Consider the following 17,812-nt stretch of genomic DNA (forward strand, 5'->3'; position numbering starts at 1 on the left):
CTCAAGTCCAAGTTGCGTGTCTATTCTTTAGTTTGATTGTGATGTTTCGTTCTTAAATTTGATTGGACTTTTCAATTCCCAGTTAATTGTTGGATCAGGGTTAAACCAAGGTGAAGTCATAGTGCTTTGGATGATAGTGCCCACGTTCTTTTGGCTATTTTTCCCAAGTGGTCAAGAACTGTTCCAATCTCAGAGTCGGAGGTCTGTTTGTTGTTATCTAATTATAGAAGTGTCATACTTGATGTTACCTCTTTGTTGTGCGATGGAAACCCTTTGGTAAGATTCGGGGCGGAATAGCATGTAGAATCACTTTTTTCCATTGACTTGGAAGAATTATGTTCAGAAGTGGGATGGTTGATTGTTCCTTGCCAACTCATTCTGCATAGTACTGGTACCGACCTTGGAGGGATCACCTGTTTAGATAGAAAGATGATCTTGCGACCGAGAAGGTTCGCCTGACGCGACATTGCGAGAATTCAAAGAAATCATACAAAGGCAGAAGACCCCATCGCTCGATAGGATGAGCGACCCAGTAGGTACAGAGAAGACGCGTCGCAAATAATTACATATTACTATTTACAAGGAAGAAAGTTGTTAAACCATAGAAGACTGCATTGAAGCGTCCTGTCATGAGATGATGCGCGCTAAGGCATCATGTTAAAAGGGAGGCCCATAATGTACATGCCCATGACTGATCCATCAACCGATGGCTAGCAGCAGCATCGATAAAAAAGCAAAATTGCGAAGCAACCCGGTGCCGAAACCCATTGATATTTGAAAGCAAACCCATCATGTATCGCCAGTAATCATGATAAAAAGATAAAAACAAACCCCATGCTCGCCTTTCAGAAACCCAGCTCGTTAAAAAGAGAAAAATTACGAGCGCTCGCCACGGAGACGGCGGGCCAACTGGATGTCCTTGGACTGGATGGTGACACGCTTGGCGTGAATTGCGCACAGGTTGGTGTCCTCGAAGAGAGAGACGAGGTAGGCCTCAACGGACTCCTGAAGAGCACCGATGGCAGAGGACTGGAAGCGGAGATCGGACTTGAAATCCTGTGCAATCTCACGGACCAGACGCTGGAAGGGGAGCTTGCGGATGAGCAGCTCAGTGGACTTCTGATAACGACGGATCTCACGGAGAGCGACGGTACCTATGGAATGGAATGTTAGAAGATGTTCCAAAGTGTACTTGTATTTGACATGAGATGGAACTTACCGGGCTTGTAACGGTGAGGCTTCTTGACACCTCCGGTGGAGGGAGCGGCCTTGCGAGCGGCCTTGGAGGCGAGCTGCTTACGGGGAGCCTTGCCACCAGTGGACTTACCTATTTGAGACAGTTAGTAAAATGTTTCTGAACGCGTGAACGCGTCACCAATCCTCTCTTCGCAGGCACATGACTAATCAAGCGTCGACGAGATGGGGGAAATGGTGAATTAAATATAATTTTAAAAAAAAAAAAAAAAAGAAATACTTACGGGCAGTCTGCTTGGTACGAGCCATCTTTGATGATAGACTTGATGTAAAAAGTGGTTTTGTTGATGAAAGAGTTGGTTGGTGGAAGGTGGATGTAAAAAGGAAAAGAGAAGAGGGTGGGGGAAGAGTATTTGTAGGAGACGGGAGGGGGGAAATTGATCTGGGAAGGTAACCACGAATCAGGGGGGAGTGAGCCGATCAGGATCAGTCATGAAATTCAGTGTGTAAGACTGGGGACTGCGTAGCGTGTAGTCCAGAGACTGATTTGCGGTGAGTTCTGATTGGTTGAACTGGATCAAAGTGATGGTACTGCCAACTAAGCGAGTCTTGGACCAATGAGAGTGCAGGATCAGGGACTATAGAATGTCAACCCTTTGAATTCTTGATCTTGCAACCAACCTCCCTTGAATGAATAATTAATGGATTCAGAAGTATTTGCCATGATTTGGAATGTATAATTATTTTATTTTAATTATAGATTTACATTGTTGGTGACAGATTATAGGAGGATCAAAGATGGACCACGCCAAAGTTGGCGTTCCGACTCTGGGGTCTCCCGGTAGATCAAGGTTGGTCTGTGATCCTGCATTCTCATTGGTGGATGTCATTCCTAGCGCGTGATTTCCCAATCTTCGCTGATTCCCGTATCATACAAATATCCTCTGTCCACTTCTGTTTCCTTTCCCTCTTTTTCCATCAATTCCAACGATTATCTCCCAACTACCAACTCCTCTTCATCCCACTTCTACAATCCCCTTTTTCTTTTAAATCCATATTCAATATGTCTGGCCGTAAGTTACCCCACACTTCTATATCTTCAAACGCGTTCTAACGCGTCTCTTTTCCAGGCGGCAAGGGTGGAAAGGGTCTCGGCAAAGGTGGTGCCAAGCGTCACCGCAAGATTTTGCGTGACAACATTCAGGGAATTACCAAGCCCGCTATCCGTCGTCTCGCACGTCGTGGTGGTGTCAAGCGTATCTCCGCTATGATCTACGAGGAGACCCGTGGTGTCCTCAAGACCTTCCTCGAGGGTGTCATCCGTGATGCTGTTACCTACACTGAGCACGCCAAGCGCAAGACCGTCACTTCTCTTGACGTTGTCTACGCTCTCAAGCGCCAGGGCCGTAAGTTTTCACGTATCTTTCCATTTACAGATCGCGTCTCTAACCTTCCTTTTCAGGTACCCTCTACGGTTTCGGTGGCTAAATCATTTCTGCTTTTCTTTTCCGGGCTGGTTCACGGTACGATGGGACGTTGGGGTGTTCTCTGATTTATTTTACTACAATCATCATGGGTCTCTGGGTTTTGCTTTTTTCATAACACTCGATTACCACTATTGCGCGTCCATAGTGTTCGCTTCTGAGCTTTTCTGTATCATAGCAGCCTCTTACATCACGGCTGGCACCATGGACATGGTGGGATCAAGCACTCAAAGTGCGATCCGATACGAATACAATCAAAACTTGAAATAATTTTGACTCCTTGCATTCAGTATACCCGTGGGGTAGATCTTTCGTGTCTTGTCTCTATTTGTTCCGCTTGTATTTTGGTCCTTGGCACCCTATTCTTGCTAGTTAGGGCTTGGTCTTTTTGATGTTCGTCGATGACTTCGTGGTTTCGCGTTTGCGTGACGCGTTGTTTCGACTGCCTGAGGCGTCCTTTACAATGCTCAACATTAGTACCTCATATACTCTAAGGCTATAGAATTTGATTGTATATGTATCAGTCTTATTGACACAATACACCTTTTTTAATGGCCCTCAATGTATGTATATGTCCTGTCATGCCATCGTTGGTTTTGGGTAATCTGATAAGGTGAATGGAATCCCATATATGCGGGTCTATACCTACCTCATCTTGCTTTTTTTTTATTTCTATTTATTATGTATAATCCAATGATGTTTTTTTATCTACTTGTATGGTGTGATATCTCGGTATGGTATGGTTAAAGATAATGTGAGTATGTGTAGGTGGTTGTAGAGTATTGCAGATATATATATATACTACTACCTCATGCCACTACTTGACTAAACTCTTGGTCGATACATCAAAACATGTAAGCTCCGTGCAAATCCAATGCAAACTGCACACCAAGAGAACTGACATATTGCTATTCGTATAACTGTCCATACTGACCATCTACATAGACTACTACTATGGCGTAGCGAGCAAAACAGGACGAGTCGAAGTTGAACCCCACCAAAAAGGCGGTTCAACTTTACTTGGCACTATACAACACAATAAATTTCCATTTACCAACAAGTAAGCCCCAAATGTACCCGTTCTACATAGGGATAGATTGAATAATGAGGTCAAAAATGGAATATCTCTAATTTCCTATTGAAATGTAACAGTAGCTCTCCTGGGCATTTGCCGTACTATGATCGAGTTGAGCCCCCTCAAAAAGGGGTTCAACATTGCTTGGCATCACAACCGTATAGTAGGGAAGCTGGAATGAAATAGTCAACACCCCTGCGAAATTTCAAACGAGTAGACACAACCGCAAAAGGAGACAGAAAAAAAAAAATAAATAAATAAAAAAAACACATGAAAGACAGGCGTGACATACAGGGTAGAAATGTAGGCCAACAGGCAAAACAGACACCAACTTGCACGAATGCTATCACCCATAGAAGGATGCAGATCAACTTCCCCTCCAACTCTCACTCTCTCAAATCCTGCACTCAGACTTCCCAGAAACCAAAACCCACAAGGGCACATCAACATCACCCTCATAGGGCCCACCCACCAGCGCCTTGTCGCTCCGAAGAAAAAGAAGCCGTTAACATCAACGATCCAACAAATGGAGCGCGCGGACAGGGAGAGGGAGAAGAAGCAAGATGAAACTCCAGTTAGTGAGCTCATGCATGGCATAGCAAGGTACTAGATCCTTACATAAAAACTGGAAATACCACTAACGATACAACAGTTCACACCTTAACCCGAGATACAGCGACCTGACTATTGTATGCGGAAGCGATGAATACCCCGTGCACAAGTGCATAGTTTGCCCACGGTCGGCCTTCTTAGCCAAAGCATGTGACAGCGGATTCCAGGTGAGACATGAAGATGGCAGGAACAATATAAAAGTGTTGCACTCTGGCTAACCTAACAACCAAGGAATCATTCACAAACAGGATTATACTACAGGAAGAGCCGGTCTTGGTTAAAGGTATGATCGAATATCTCTATCGTCTGGACTACGAGGTGCCACCCAGCTGTCCAGGAACAGATGTCTTCATCAGTCTAGACAAGTCGACATCGGCCACTGTCAGCACGGAGACCCTTAGCGAACCACCTGAAGCCACAGTTACGACATACGATCCCCTATTGGTCCATATTTTGATGTATTCCCTCGCAGACCGAATGTTTATCGAAGGGCTGAAGCTTGTCTCACAGGGCAAAGTTGAGCAAGAACTGGACTGGCGAGTGAACTCGGAGATATTCCCACGTGCCATCATCCAGATATACAAGTCGACACCGGAAAGTGACCGAGGTCTGCGAGACATAGCAATCAGAGCGACAATGAACAATCTCAAAGAGTTGAGAACGACAACCGTGGCCCACGGAGGGGAAATGGCACACCCGGTCTTTCCGGATAGCTTGGTGAAATCAACCCCACAATTTGCCTCCGACCTGGCAGTCGCAATGATGGAGAAGACGGTGTCCGACTGGGGATGCTATGGATCGTGTATGACAAACTGGAGAAGCCAATATGGGCAACGAAGAAAGAGATCGGGACGCTGAATTAACACCCCCAAGGATCGATACAAGGGATTGATTTACCATGTAAGTAGACTCTAGGCGATGTGACTGAATACAGGGAGATGAGAATATCTTACAATTAATACACACAGGTGCCTGAAGTACCCGCCGTAAGATTGCTAAGAAATGCCACAGACCGAGGTTGACAAAATAATACTAGACAAACAGAGCACCCATGTGGGAACTAAGGTGTCATTATCTACACCCCGAGATGAATCGATTACTACAACAACAACCATATACTAGCGTGACCATATACTAACACTACTACATAGGCTGCGGAGTGGAAGCAGACAAGAGGGAAAAGAAGGATAATACCCATAGGCAGAGTTGAGAGATACTGGGTTAGGGTGCTAGAAGTATCACCCCTGATTGTCTTGATCAACACACAGCATAAATAGCTCATGGAAGACACACAAATCAGAACCCCGTCATACTAATGCTGACTCTGTCGACTTGGTATGACCCCAATGACACTCGAATCGCCTGCCACTAGTGAAGCCGACCAAACTTAGTCTCCGCACTCCACAGGCGTCCAAGCCGCGGGATATCCGTCGGTGTATTCGGTCATTATTACCGAACCCCCTCTACAGACATCTCTAGATGCCCCCCCAGAAACGAGCCTTGATCGTTGCGAGCTAGAAGACTAACTGTGTGGTACACAAATACAAACCAGCAACTGTAGCTGTGGTGATAGTGGCACCATCTATGTCGACATGGACCAGAGCGTTGGATTTTATGCATAAAGGCTTATACACGATGGAGGACCGGACACGCTCGAGAATAGATATGGGTTTCTGAAATACATGGATGGCCTTTCCACCATTGATACCAATATGCAGAAGCCTTGAGGTGTTGACAGGCCACGACGAGTCCCTCACCACGTCACCAAAGAACAGCCACACACTCCTTGGATAGCGGTGCTATACGGAATACCTGGAGCCGCAACGGCTCTCTCGCTGATGTAGCCTAATAATTGCACCAGGCAGACGCGAGCCCATCTCACCAAGAATAATCTAGCACGTGCAAAATTAAAAGAGAAATCATATGAAAAGAAAAAAAAAAAAAAAAAAAAAAGATAGACATAGCATGTCCTGGTTTCGATCCAGGGTCCTGATGAGAGTTAGTTGGATGAATTTTTTATCAAATTTGGTGGCGGTGAAACGTACCTCCGGGTTATGAGCCCGGCGCTCTTCCCCTGAGCTAACATGCTGGGATGTTGAAAGCTCAGCTGGTTTTTGACTACATTAGCCAGATTTGTCTAAAATGCAGCACACTTACCCACGAGACCTACTCTCCCAATCGGGCCAGGTTGGCCAGGTTTTAAATTAAATAGCTGGGTGCATATTGTGAAATTCACGCAAAATGGGTTGATCTGTAGGTGTCTATTTTATAAAGAAATTGAATTGCCTATATAATCAGGTCCACTCGAAGAGCTATATTACTTACCATCATCAGATAGGCAAGGTAGTTTGTGGCCATCTCTATTACCTTGAAAGCTATGGTGAAAGATTAATATAATAGCTTTAGAAACTTGTTAACGTTGTGTGCGACTGGACGCCACAATATTTAGAAATTACCTTCTATTTCCTGTTTAGGAAATACAGATGCTGCAGCTTGCTTACCTCGTTCTCGAGACGGTATCCTGCAGCCCCCAACCTATAGGCTCATTGCGATACGGTGGTGGCCTAGATTAGTACTTTGCATGATTCTATTACCTTTGCCTTAGATCATCTCCGTGTAACTATGTATCCTTGTGTCACCAATCAACAAGGCACAGAAGCAACTCTATATCTACCTGTAGGTACTGGCTGTATGGTCTCTACAGTCAAAACAAAATAGTAGTTGAGCTCCTATTTACCCTAAGGCCAATTAATTAGGATATTTCGAGGGGTCTGCCAAAAGGTCCATCACAAGCAATGATCTGCATGCTGGGTCATGATGTGCTTGGTCATTTGATGGGCTCCTGGCTTCCCATGCTATACCGTGCAGGTATCAGACACCAACAAAACACAATTACATACCATCGTACTATCAGAGACATGTGGCGTTCTGGAATGCAGAGATAGATCGTGGCTAGCTTCTAAAATTCTGGAATAACGTGCACATAGGCAACTAAGTAAGGCATTTGCTATCCCTTGCTGTCATGAGCTGCATAGCCACAGCTCTTTTCTCAACAAAGGTCCTTGGAGGCTCCTTGGGGGCTCCTTTGGAAATTTCTGACTCAAGATGACGAAGCATGCTCCGTATAGAACTATACGCATACGTGGCCAGCCTCAAGAATCTAAAGCACACACGTGACAGCCATTTGGAGCCCTATTCCTATGTGTGAGTCAGAATAATTAGTCAGTAGTAGATTGGTCAGTATTGATGACCCCAAATGACGAACGTCGGAATAATCAATAATCAGCCACAATCAGATATGCAAAGTGAAAAAAAGGAGCATAGACCTCCGACAATGTCGGCGGACGCCGACATTCCGGGACGAAAATAGAAGTCTTCCAGAAGAACCAAAGAAACGCTTTACTGAATGTAGCACTAGTGGCATGCACAAGCCACCAAAAATTCCTTCTGGAACATACGAGAAATACCGAATACGATTACCTGTAGACTGTGGCTGCAGCAAGTGCTGTATGGTAACAGGTTAAACCGGCAACTTGAACGGCGTAACGGCAGTACCGAGATGTGGCTGTGCAGCCCGGGCTGTCACAACCAATCATTTACATTGAAAAACTTTTCACTGCTGCATTAGATTGCTACTAAATATGAACCTGCATGACAATCTCGCAGACCCGTCGCCGAGAAGCCCGGTTAGAGTGCTGACAATTTTTTTTTTGGTCGGGATTGCATGCCGGTGAAAATTTTTTCTCCGTGACCTTCTCAGATATGCAGGGGCCTTCTCTTGGTAATGGGTAACAGGATTGATACCTGCCCAATCGAGAAGATCATGGTCATTGTAAACAAGGATGCCTTCGGTACGCAACTCCGTCCTCATATAATTACCCAAAAAAAAAAAAAAAACTTTAGATCTACACATTCCCACTATAATTCCACTATATCTGAGTGGGCCATTGGATTCTGGATATTTGGATCAGCTGAGGCTGGTTCGCCACTTCCCCGGACTCTGTAGGCCACGTTGTGGTGTCGCCTTTAGAAATTCGCCAAGATCTTCCCGGGCCTGTCCACGGGAAAGGGAAGATCAGTTGAATTTGGGCCAGACTGTTCGGTAGATACGGCAGACCCCCGGACCCGTTTCGGCGTGTCCAGACCGAGAAAATCACTTAAACCCCGAAAACATGCCGGTCGGGTTTATCACTACGCTAGTGCATTTCAAAGGGAGATCCTTGAAGATCACATGGCACCTATTGGAATAATTTGTCCATATTATTGCTGCCTTTTTCTTTCGCGCCCAAACAATATCTAAGCAGGAAAGTCGGAGTTTGGCGGTGCCGGCCGATGCTCGGCTAAGAGGCCCTTGATCTGCGATCTGATACCCTGGCATTTAGCAAGCATGCATATGCACGGTTGACAACGCTAAACGGAAAATTTCGAATGTAATCCACAGTACGGAGTACATGGGATTCTTACCACGCTACTCAAGGCTTTCCGCGTGCTACAGAGACGCTAACGATTTAATCTATATCATCCGTGCACCATGAAAATATGAAAATCTAAAATTAAAATAATTAAAATTATTTCACTCTCAACAGTTTCTGAGTCAAAAGGGAGAAACATATGATTCACATGTGATCGAGTCCAACAATGCAGACCAGAAAATTAAGGCAATCAGCCCACAGTACAAAGACCATGTGACCATGATGTTAGAGCCTTGTGCATGAGATCCTTGTGTAGCCCAACAATGATAAACCCAAAGTGGGCATTTCCCACCGAGGCTACAGCAGAGCTAAGTCCTGTCGAGACAAGCGCTTACACCTGGGAACAAGTGTAAGACATGGAAAGTATGTGTACAGCACTTACAGCACTTCGCTTAAGATGAAAATTTGAAAACACTGGTGACTCAAGATCTGGGGTCAGCTGGTCGTCAAGTTCTCATACACAAACCAAGAACCATGGACCCGTGTCCAACTTCAGCTTATCATGCCATTATGTGTATGGTCAGCTGACTATCGCGTCTGTCGAACTAGAGCGGAACCCGCCGATTGGCGCGGAGTGGGGAGACATCCCAAGACAATCGGAAGACAGTTAAGAGACAAGTGCTTCATAGCCACAATCCTGAGTATTCGAGTGGAATAACGGGTCCGACAAAGAAAGAAGAATGTGCTCTGTAAGGTTTCCCCAGGTGTTGTGCAGGAATGCTACACCGTTGGGACGGTCGATCCGAACCATTGGGCACCAGCCACATGGCTCTCGATGTGGCTAGTGTCTACAAAGAAAAGCTCGAAAGTATATTTGAATTAATAATATCGGCTGAATAACTCTCCGGGTTTCAATTTCAAATTTCTGGGCATTTTAATGCATTCTGACTCACCGGAGATAGTAGATCAGGCCGAAGATGTTCCCAACCAAAATTTACTATGGGAAATGGCTAAAAAAACTAAGGTGTGGCTCAGCCCTAGGGATATCTCCTCGGCATCTCCACCCCCATTTTCCTAATTTTGGCCCTGGTCACCCGAGTGTAAATCGGAGCTAGTCTAAGACTACATAATTTTTTTCTTTTTTCTTTTTTCTTTCTAAGCGATGTACTTGTAAACCTTGGCTGAATCATTTGTCCCGAATTATCCCTTTAAAAAAAATATGTATAATTATTAACAATATTTAACTAGAGAAACAATTACAATTGACGCCTAAAAAAAGCCAAATGACATAGAAATATAGGCATGGTGGATACCTGTGGACTTGTGGCTTTTGTTGTACATCCTGTAAGCCACAACTTCACAAGGGAAAAGTGAACGAAGATCCCCAGATCAGATCAGTGGGACTCGGTAAAAAATTGGTGTATTTTGGTGATACGAATACCGTCCCAATTTAGACTAGCTTCGAAATCAACAATAAATTTAAAAATAATTATTTTGAAAATTACCGCTAAACATGGATAATACGGTAAATTCTTGTTCGGAGAGACCGACACATCTGGAAAGTGAGGTCATCTAAGTACATATAACAACAGGGCTCTTCTTTATTAACTCACTTCTTCTTCTTTCAACTTCATTACTCATAACACTCTGACTCTTGAGATCATCATATCAAGTAAGATTTGCTCTCCTCCGGTCGAGTCATTCTCCAGAACCAAACTCATCTCAACCATAGTCAACTGCATTAAAGTTCCAGCCCTCTACTATCTCTATTCGATCAGCCTCCCGACGTTTCCAGACTCTTCGCTACCTGAAGCTTTGAACCGAAGTGTCAATCCCAGACTTCTTCAAGAGCACGGCCACAATTGATCAGGAAATCTTGATCGGAAATTGTGCCGTCGGTTCTATAAAAGCCCGCCTTTCCTCGGTGGCAAACACTACCCACTTTCTCTGACGTCCCCAACTCGTGATAACATAATGCTTATGTACCCACGTAAGGGTCTCATCACCGATCCATACAACTCGGAGGACATCATCATACAAGACGACCAGTACCCACCTGATTTTTATTCCGAGAACGCCTTGCACTACGATCAATCTCGCTTGCAATCGCCCTTCCAGTGCCACCTTGTACAGCTCTCCCCGCCATCTTCGACACCTTCCTCACCTACTTTCTCTTCTCCGACCTTCTCGACTTCTTACCCGCAGGCGTCTGAGTCTTTCGGGGCTCCTTCGATGACCCCAGCGTCTTCATACAACCCGTCGTACGACATTCAGGGTTCCAACTCGCCTTCACACTACCTACCTCAATATCCTCAGCAATATTATACGCCCATGTTGGTACAGCAGCCTCTCGCCAGTAATCAGGGTTGGGATAGCAACCTGCAGTTGTTGAGCCCTGCGCGAATTCCATACCCGGGTGTACAAAAGAGATCTTCGCCCTCGGCATCCTCGCGCTCACTCCCCTCAGGGACGCCAGCCAACAATTACCACCGCCGATCCAACAGCGCCAACAAGCCGCTGCCCAGTCCAGTGCAAACTCCTCTGCAAAACTCATTCCTTGCGACTCCCTTCCAACATTTCGATCCCTCGTCCCAAGATGGTCAAAACGCCGAGGCCGAGTCTGCTATGAGAAAGGCGATCATGGACCAGCAAAAGCAGTCACCCCCGCAGCAAATGCAGAACGACTACTCACTGGCTCCATCGGTGTCAACAATGAGCCATAACTCGCCGGTGACCCCCCAGACGACCCTCGACGAACTCGACGACGCATCCAAGCCGATGACCAATGGTGAGAATGGAATTCCCGATCTAGATTGGGGAATGGACCAATACTTACGTTTCGACGCACCTCCAGAATACAACGGCGCCAATGGTGCCATGTCAATTGGAGTACCCAAGCTGAACAGAACCATTTCTGATATATACCAAGACGAATTATATAACCCCGCCGTCATGGCAGCGCCCCAGATGTCTAAGCCGATGGGACAGAACCAACTCAACCCGCGCAATTTTATTGCCGATCGCTTACAAGCTGCCAACCAAGGACACCTGTCTGCTCGTTCGCAATCACCTTCCAACAGACGAGATCGTTCACCGTTCCGTACCTCTTCCCCGTTCGCCGGTGACATGAGCAACAATGCCCTCCAGCAGTCCCAGTTGGCCACCAGCATCCCCATGGGACAGAACGGCATGAACAACATGAACATGTCCCAGACCTCCAACACTGGAGATATTAAGACTATGTCGCCCAAGGATGCAGTATTGGATTTCCAAGATGGCGATGATACCATGCCTCTGTTCCCCCCTGGTCAGAGTGACTTCAACCTAGGTGATGCGCTTGGCTTGCGACGCGATAGCGGCTCAATGCGACCGATGGAAGCGTTTCCTCAATATACGGCACCTAGCATGGCGCAGCCACAGTTCGCATTCTCTGAACCACAGATGCAGCGCCCTCAGAGTAATCTCTTGCAGCAGAGTAGCGAATTCCCTTCGCTTCCAGCAGTGGAATCTACAGAGAGCTCGCCTCCAAGCCAGATGAACATGCCAATTACAGAGGGTATTCCTCGTCCCGCCGACACATCTTCGGATGCGGGTACCTACACTTGCACCTACCACAACTGCTCATACCGCTTCGACTCCCCCGCCAGACTCCAACGACACAAGCGCGAGGCACACCGGCAAACAACACCGGGCGGCCACCTTGTCAGCCGCGACACCTCGCTCCGCAACTCCCAGGCTGGACCACACAAGTGCGAACGCATCAACCCATCTACAGGCAAAGCATGCAATTCGATCTTTTCCCGGCCCTACGATCTTACGCGACATGAGCATACGATTCACACCGCCGGGAAACAGAAGGTGCGCTGTCACATCTGTAACGAGGACAAGACCTTCAGCCGAAACGATGCTTTGACAAGACGTAAGTCTTTTTTCACCCCCCTTTACCCCTTAAGTTGACCATACGCTAATTACATTAATTACAGATATGCGAGTGGTTCATCCCGAAATCGACTGGCCTGGCAAGCAGCGCAGGAGGAGAGACTGAGAGCGCCTTCCACGTCATTAGTCCACCGGATCGGCATGCCGAACGTCATAGGTGGACCCACTTTTGGTCCACCAAAAATCCGGGGCTTCGTCATCATGACGTCATCAGTCCTTAATTCTCATGAACTCTCTGTATCACTATTCGGATTCCGATTTTATTTTATGTGTACGATTTCACGTTGATGATTTGTTTTTACATGCGGATCCCCTTTAGCATTGGCTGGTGTGTTTTTTTTTTGGTTTTTATTTTATCTGTCATAAGACTTTGGCTCCGGAGAACAAACAGTTTCGGTGTTGTACATTTCTGTTGCACATGGCGTTGCCGCATTTTTGACCCCAGTACAGTGTGTCCCTATTGTACTATAGTACATTCCTCCAAAAAAATGTATATTAGCTTGGATATGACATGAATTCATTTGGAAATAATCAATCACTCTCTCCGCACTCTACTATAACCCTGGAAACAGTGAAACACCCCCCGCCTTGCTCTTGAAACAATCGAGAGTTGAAGGATTCACTTTAATCCCTCGCATCCACATTGCATGGAGGCTTGCCCACTTAGGCCAGCTATATTAGCTTCTCGGCGCAGATCTGTAGGGAGATTTACTATGTATAGCAATATCATAGGTACTTTGTGTACAATGTACATGGTCGACTAATTAGAGCTGACAAAAAAAAAAAAATTCAAGTATGCACTACAGGAGAAATTACCGTATATCGTATATTGCAATAAATTAATTAACATCACCACGGATGAGTCCCGATTCGTGTTGATCATATATTGTACTCTGTACTCCCAATAGCAATTATCTATTAGTATGCTCAATTGTACATTTGCGAGAATTCCAATAGGTATGATACCATGATTGCGTAGGCACCCCATCCAAGTCTTGGAACAAACCCGACCTCGCCCAAACTCTAGCTTGATAAGGAATTTAGCTACCGGCGTCCTGGTACTCGGTACTGGGATTATTTGGGTTGGAATGTAGTGGGAATTTGGGTTGGGATTTGGGTGTCGACGTAATATACAATGTAGCAGGATCCTAACTCGGCTTTCAGGATTTTGTCCATATCCATGTGGAGGTAATGGAATTGCTCATTTGAGTATATGGTACATGGGGGCTGTACCCATCCCCGGTGGTCTCCAATTGCCTATTTGATGGGGGTAAATATCTCGCTGTCATTGTCTTTGATTGTCATCGTCATTAACAATCATATCGTATTTAAGCTTCTGGACGTAAAATTCTCCTTATTTGCAGTTTTGGACCGGTATTTTTAACCTACTTTTTACCTTATACCGTATAAACAAGCCACCGTATATCCCTATATTGACTTTATACGGAATACGTTAAAGTGATAGACAATAAATGATAGACGGTGATAAACATTTGGTGGATCTGTGGCTTAACAGTGGGTCTTTAATACACCCCCAAGGCCCGTTTGTATTGGAGTGGGGGGAAGTCGGAAGGTGGAGAGGTGTGGAACAATTGTGGGTGTGGCTTGAGACGAACCTCTCTGTCATTTGTTCTAACGTACGATCATCGAGTCCCTGATTATTAGCCATATTAGGTGGTGTGGTGGCTTCTACTGATTGGTTTACATTACTATTTCCGGTTTGCTCCATCGTACTATATCCCTTGCGTGGTGGAGGTCATATGATATACACCACGTGATGTGATATGGTGCTTCATACAGCGTAATTAGACGCTCTATGGGCTAGCGGTATTGCAAAAAAAAATCAAATAACACACCAGCCACATACCCCTGATACCAGGGTATTATCACTTCCCCTGCAAAATCCTCCGTAAGCTTCAAGATGTAACGCCCCGCATTCCATCTCGTGCAAGTGTACTCGACGCCTGCAGATTCTGATCGGATGACTCAGGCGCCTATATTACCTACTTCCTTGTACGGAGTATATAGACGGAACTAATATGCGCTGGAAGGGATCTATTCTAGAGTACCCACTCCTGATAAATGTGGGTGTTAGAAATATACCAGACTTGAAAAACCACGTTGACTTCTAAGGGCGTTGCTTTAGACATTCTTCATATAGCTTCCATCCTAGTATTCTTCAATTTACCACGGTATTTGCTATTCTGTCAAATTCGCTTCACGGGTTATGGCCCTTTTGCGCGCCAGTGGTAGATTCCATGATCTCGCACCTGGGCACTATCTCTTGCTAACCCCAGCACCACACGGCTCAGTGTGGTCTTTGTCATCTTCCAGCCACATCCATAGCTTTGACTCTGCGGCCCTCACTCGGATTTGAGAGTGCAGGTGAGTATCTGCCTATCTGAGAAACTGTTTTATGGTGCTCCCGTCACCACCTTTGTCGTCACGGCATCTGGTATTGACACCAAACTCCCTGGCCCTCCCAGTTCATTTAATCGACACTATTGTTGTCGAGCTTGTCGAACACATCGTTTCACCACCAAGTTGACGTCTGTGGCCCATTCGCTGCCTGGCCTCTGCGGATATCTCAGATCTCTTCTTGCCCCTTTAACCGATTCTCGATTTTCAATGTGCCATTCCTAGCATTGACCAAGTCCCTTATCAACGTACTGACTCATTCTACAATCTAGCTTTCCTTTCCCTTTTTCGAGCTCTCAGATCTTTCTTTTCTCTACCTACTTTGACTTAAACCATGCAATCTCATTCTAGTGGCCTGTGGTGTTTCTTCCTTCACGATCATTGAGGCCCTGGAATGTCTTCGGGATACAGAGACTGCAGATGTCTAATGGAGGGGTACGATCAATGCCTCTGTAGGTTTTGCAATCGATGCGGAGGTTTCGGCCATACGGCCGTTTACTGCAGAGGGAAATATCACTGGGGACGAAGTGGAGGGTACCTAGGGGATTCAGACCCCATAGAAACGACGCCGATCGATGATCTTGATCGCATGGATAATCATCTCGAAGTATGCATATGTTCTAACACCCTGCTTTCATTATTATGCTGACTGCAGAGACCCTGTCACGGGATTCACTCAAGGCACCAATAGTCATGGCGAAAGTGGTAAATGCATCGAAAAATGAACGCTCGCCAGAAATATCAGCAAGCGGTAAAAGTCCAACTGCCAAACGACAAAACCGGAGTGAGGTGGCCGGTAGTCGAATTGAGTCCGTCAATCTAGGACCCGTCGATAGGACTGCCATCCTGGAGCATCTGATTTCAAATGTGCGCCTCGAAATGAGTGAGAGGTACTCTTCTGTGCTTGAGGAGTACGATACCGCTCGAATACTTGAAGACAGCTTGAGTCCAGCCGTGAAGGACATTTGTGAGCAAGGGAAATTCGACCTAATCAGGCATGTTTGACCTTGACAATTCAGAAACAAGTTGTTAATAAGTCCTTCTAGCCTCTTGGAAATTGGGCAAGACCCAGAAACCAAAAAAGAATCTGGTGTCTACCTTCATATTCTATGGAGGGAAGATGCAACCACGAAACGATTCTGGCTATATGTCGGACAAGCTTGTGTGCTGTGTCTGAAAATCCAGAAACACAAAGATCCTAGCCATCGTCGAAAGAATATGGGACTACACTACGCAGTGTGGGGCTCTGCCGTGGATATGAAATCAGCCTTTGTCACTCTGGCTATCCTCGATGCCCCATCTTCTGCTCAAACGCAGCTGATTCTCAACTTAGCAGAGATATGGATGTGTCTAGTATTCCAAACGTTAACTTCCCTTCACCTAGGCTTCTGGTTGCCAAAAAGCACCAACGCTATGTGGTCGGGTAATCATCTCAATGTTGCATTGCCATTATGGCAAGGGTTCACAGATACCCAAGAGAACAAAGCTATCACTGACGCAATTGGCGGCAGGTACACATTTCAGCAATACCTTGCATCTGAGGATTCAGTTATTCGGGCATGGGCAGAACAAACTAGGGATCTTTAACGACATACGGAACTCACCTGACCCCGGAATCAGAAGTTACTGGTGGGATCTTCATCAAGACCGTATCCTGAAGGCACAGGATACGTGGAGTAAAAGGAAAGCCAGCATAGCTAAGCAGCACCTCGAAGGGGCCAAAGCTCTAGTTACATTGCATTCCGGAAATCATGGAAACCATCAAACCGAGGTCAGAGTTGGCAGTTTTAGGTTCACTGTTTCACAGACTCTTGGGCTTGATCTCCATGACGGCGGCGAAGTTATTCTCCAATATCATCTAACACCGACCCCACACCCACACCCTTATTCTCTTTCTGCTTTGAAAACACACCCTGCTACCCGCTTGGGGGTTTCTATCCGCGGTCGTGATCGCCATGGGGGGTTTCATTGCTGGCTCGAAGCAACTGGAGAGTGCAACTTACGAAAAATGAACACACTTGTGGACATTCTGGAAGGCTATTCTGCAGAGGAAAGTCAGGGGTTCAAGAGACGCTGGTTTGTTACCAAGTCTTTCAATAGGCTAAAAGGTGATCCTCCGGGGAGAAATAGGTACACTTGATGTTCCAAGACCCGAATTTCCGGAGTTTAATATAGTTATGCAAAAGGTAAAAAATTCTAATCGGGCAGCAGCAATTCCGATCTTTATAGTAGAAAATCAGTGCAGTGTATCCTTTATATTGCCCCAGTGGCCCCCACAGGATCCTACAATCCTACATGGAAAGATCAAATCCCTCAAACCAGAGGACCTGACACAATTAATTGCCAAAACAAATGATGTTGATAATCAGCATGTATGTTGCTGTAGACCTTTGAACGAGTTTCTGTGGACGACTAGTAATTTAGCGGGGTTTATTGAGTCGAAAAATGATGGATTTCATGAATCCGCACAAAAAGAAATTTGAAAAAAAAAAAAAGATAGACATAGCATGTCCTGGTTTCGATCCAGGGTCCTATTGAGAGTTAGTTTGATGAATTTTTTATCAAATTTGGTGGCGGTGAAACGTACCTCCGGGTTATGAGCCCGGCGCTCTTCCCCTGAGCTAACATGCTGGGATGTTGAAAAACCAGTTCACAATTGGCTATATAGGTCACTCAAA

General features: G+C 45.8%; 3 protein-coding genes across 3 annotated transcripts; 2 read left to right on the top strand and 1 right to left on the bottom strand.

The window, feature by feature from the left end:
* Nucleotides 1-876: 876 nt before the first annotated feature.
* On the bottom strand, nt 877-1,503 carry hhtA (histone H3; the record flags this gene model as incomplete). The annotated part of the gene is made up of 3 exons (XM_040792190.1): nt 877-1,154; nt 1,220-1,327; nt 1,479-1,503. 3 exons carry the CDS (start codon nt 1,501-1,503, stop codon nt 877-879), a joined length of 411 nt encoding a protein of 136 aa, XP_040649246.1.
* Nucleotides 1,504-2,257: 754 nt separating this feature from the next.
* PGRI_044780 (histone H4) lies at nt 2,258-2,682 on the top strand (the record flags this gene model as incomplete). The annotated part of the gene is made up of 3 exons (XM_040792191.1): nt 2,258-2,267; nt 2,325-2,600; nt 2,657-2,682. 3 exons carry the CDS (start codon nt 2,258-2,260, stop codon nt 2,680-2,682), a joined length of 312 nt encoding a protein of 103 aa, XP_040649247.1.
* An 8,069-nt stretch (nt 2,683-10,751) lies between these two features.
* Nucleotides 10,752-12,822, top strand: PGRI_044790 (stress-regulated transcription factor RPN4; the record flags this gene model as incomplete). The annotated part of the gene is made up of 2 exons (XM_040792192.1): nt 10,752-12,696; nt 12,761-12,822. The coding sequence occupies 2 exons, from the start codon at nt 10,752-10,754 to the stop codon at nt 12,820-12,822; spliced, it is 2,007 nt and encodes a 668-aa protein (XP_040649248.1).
* Between the last annotated feature and the right edge of the window lie 4,990 nt (nt 12,823-17,812).

The sequence above is a fragment of the Penicillium griseofulvum genome (assembly GCF_001561935.1).
Source record: "Penicillium griseofulvum strain PG3 chromosome Unknown contig_90, whole genome shotgun sequence".
Taxonomy (NCBI): domain Eukaryota; kingdom Fungi; phylum Ascomycota; class Eurotiomycetes; order Eurotiales; family Aspergillaceae; genus Penicillium; species Penicillium griseofulvum.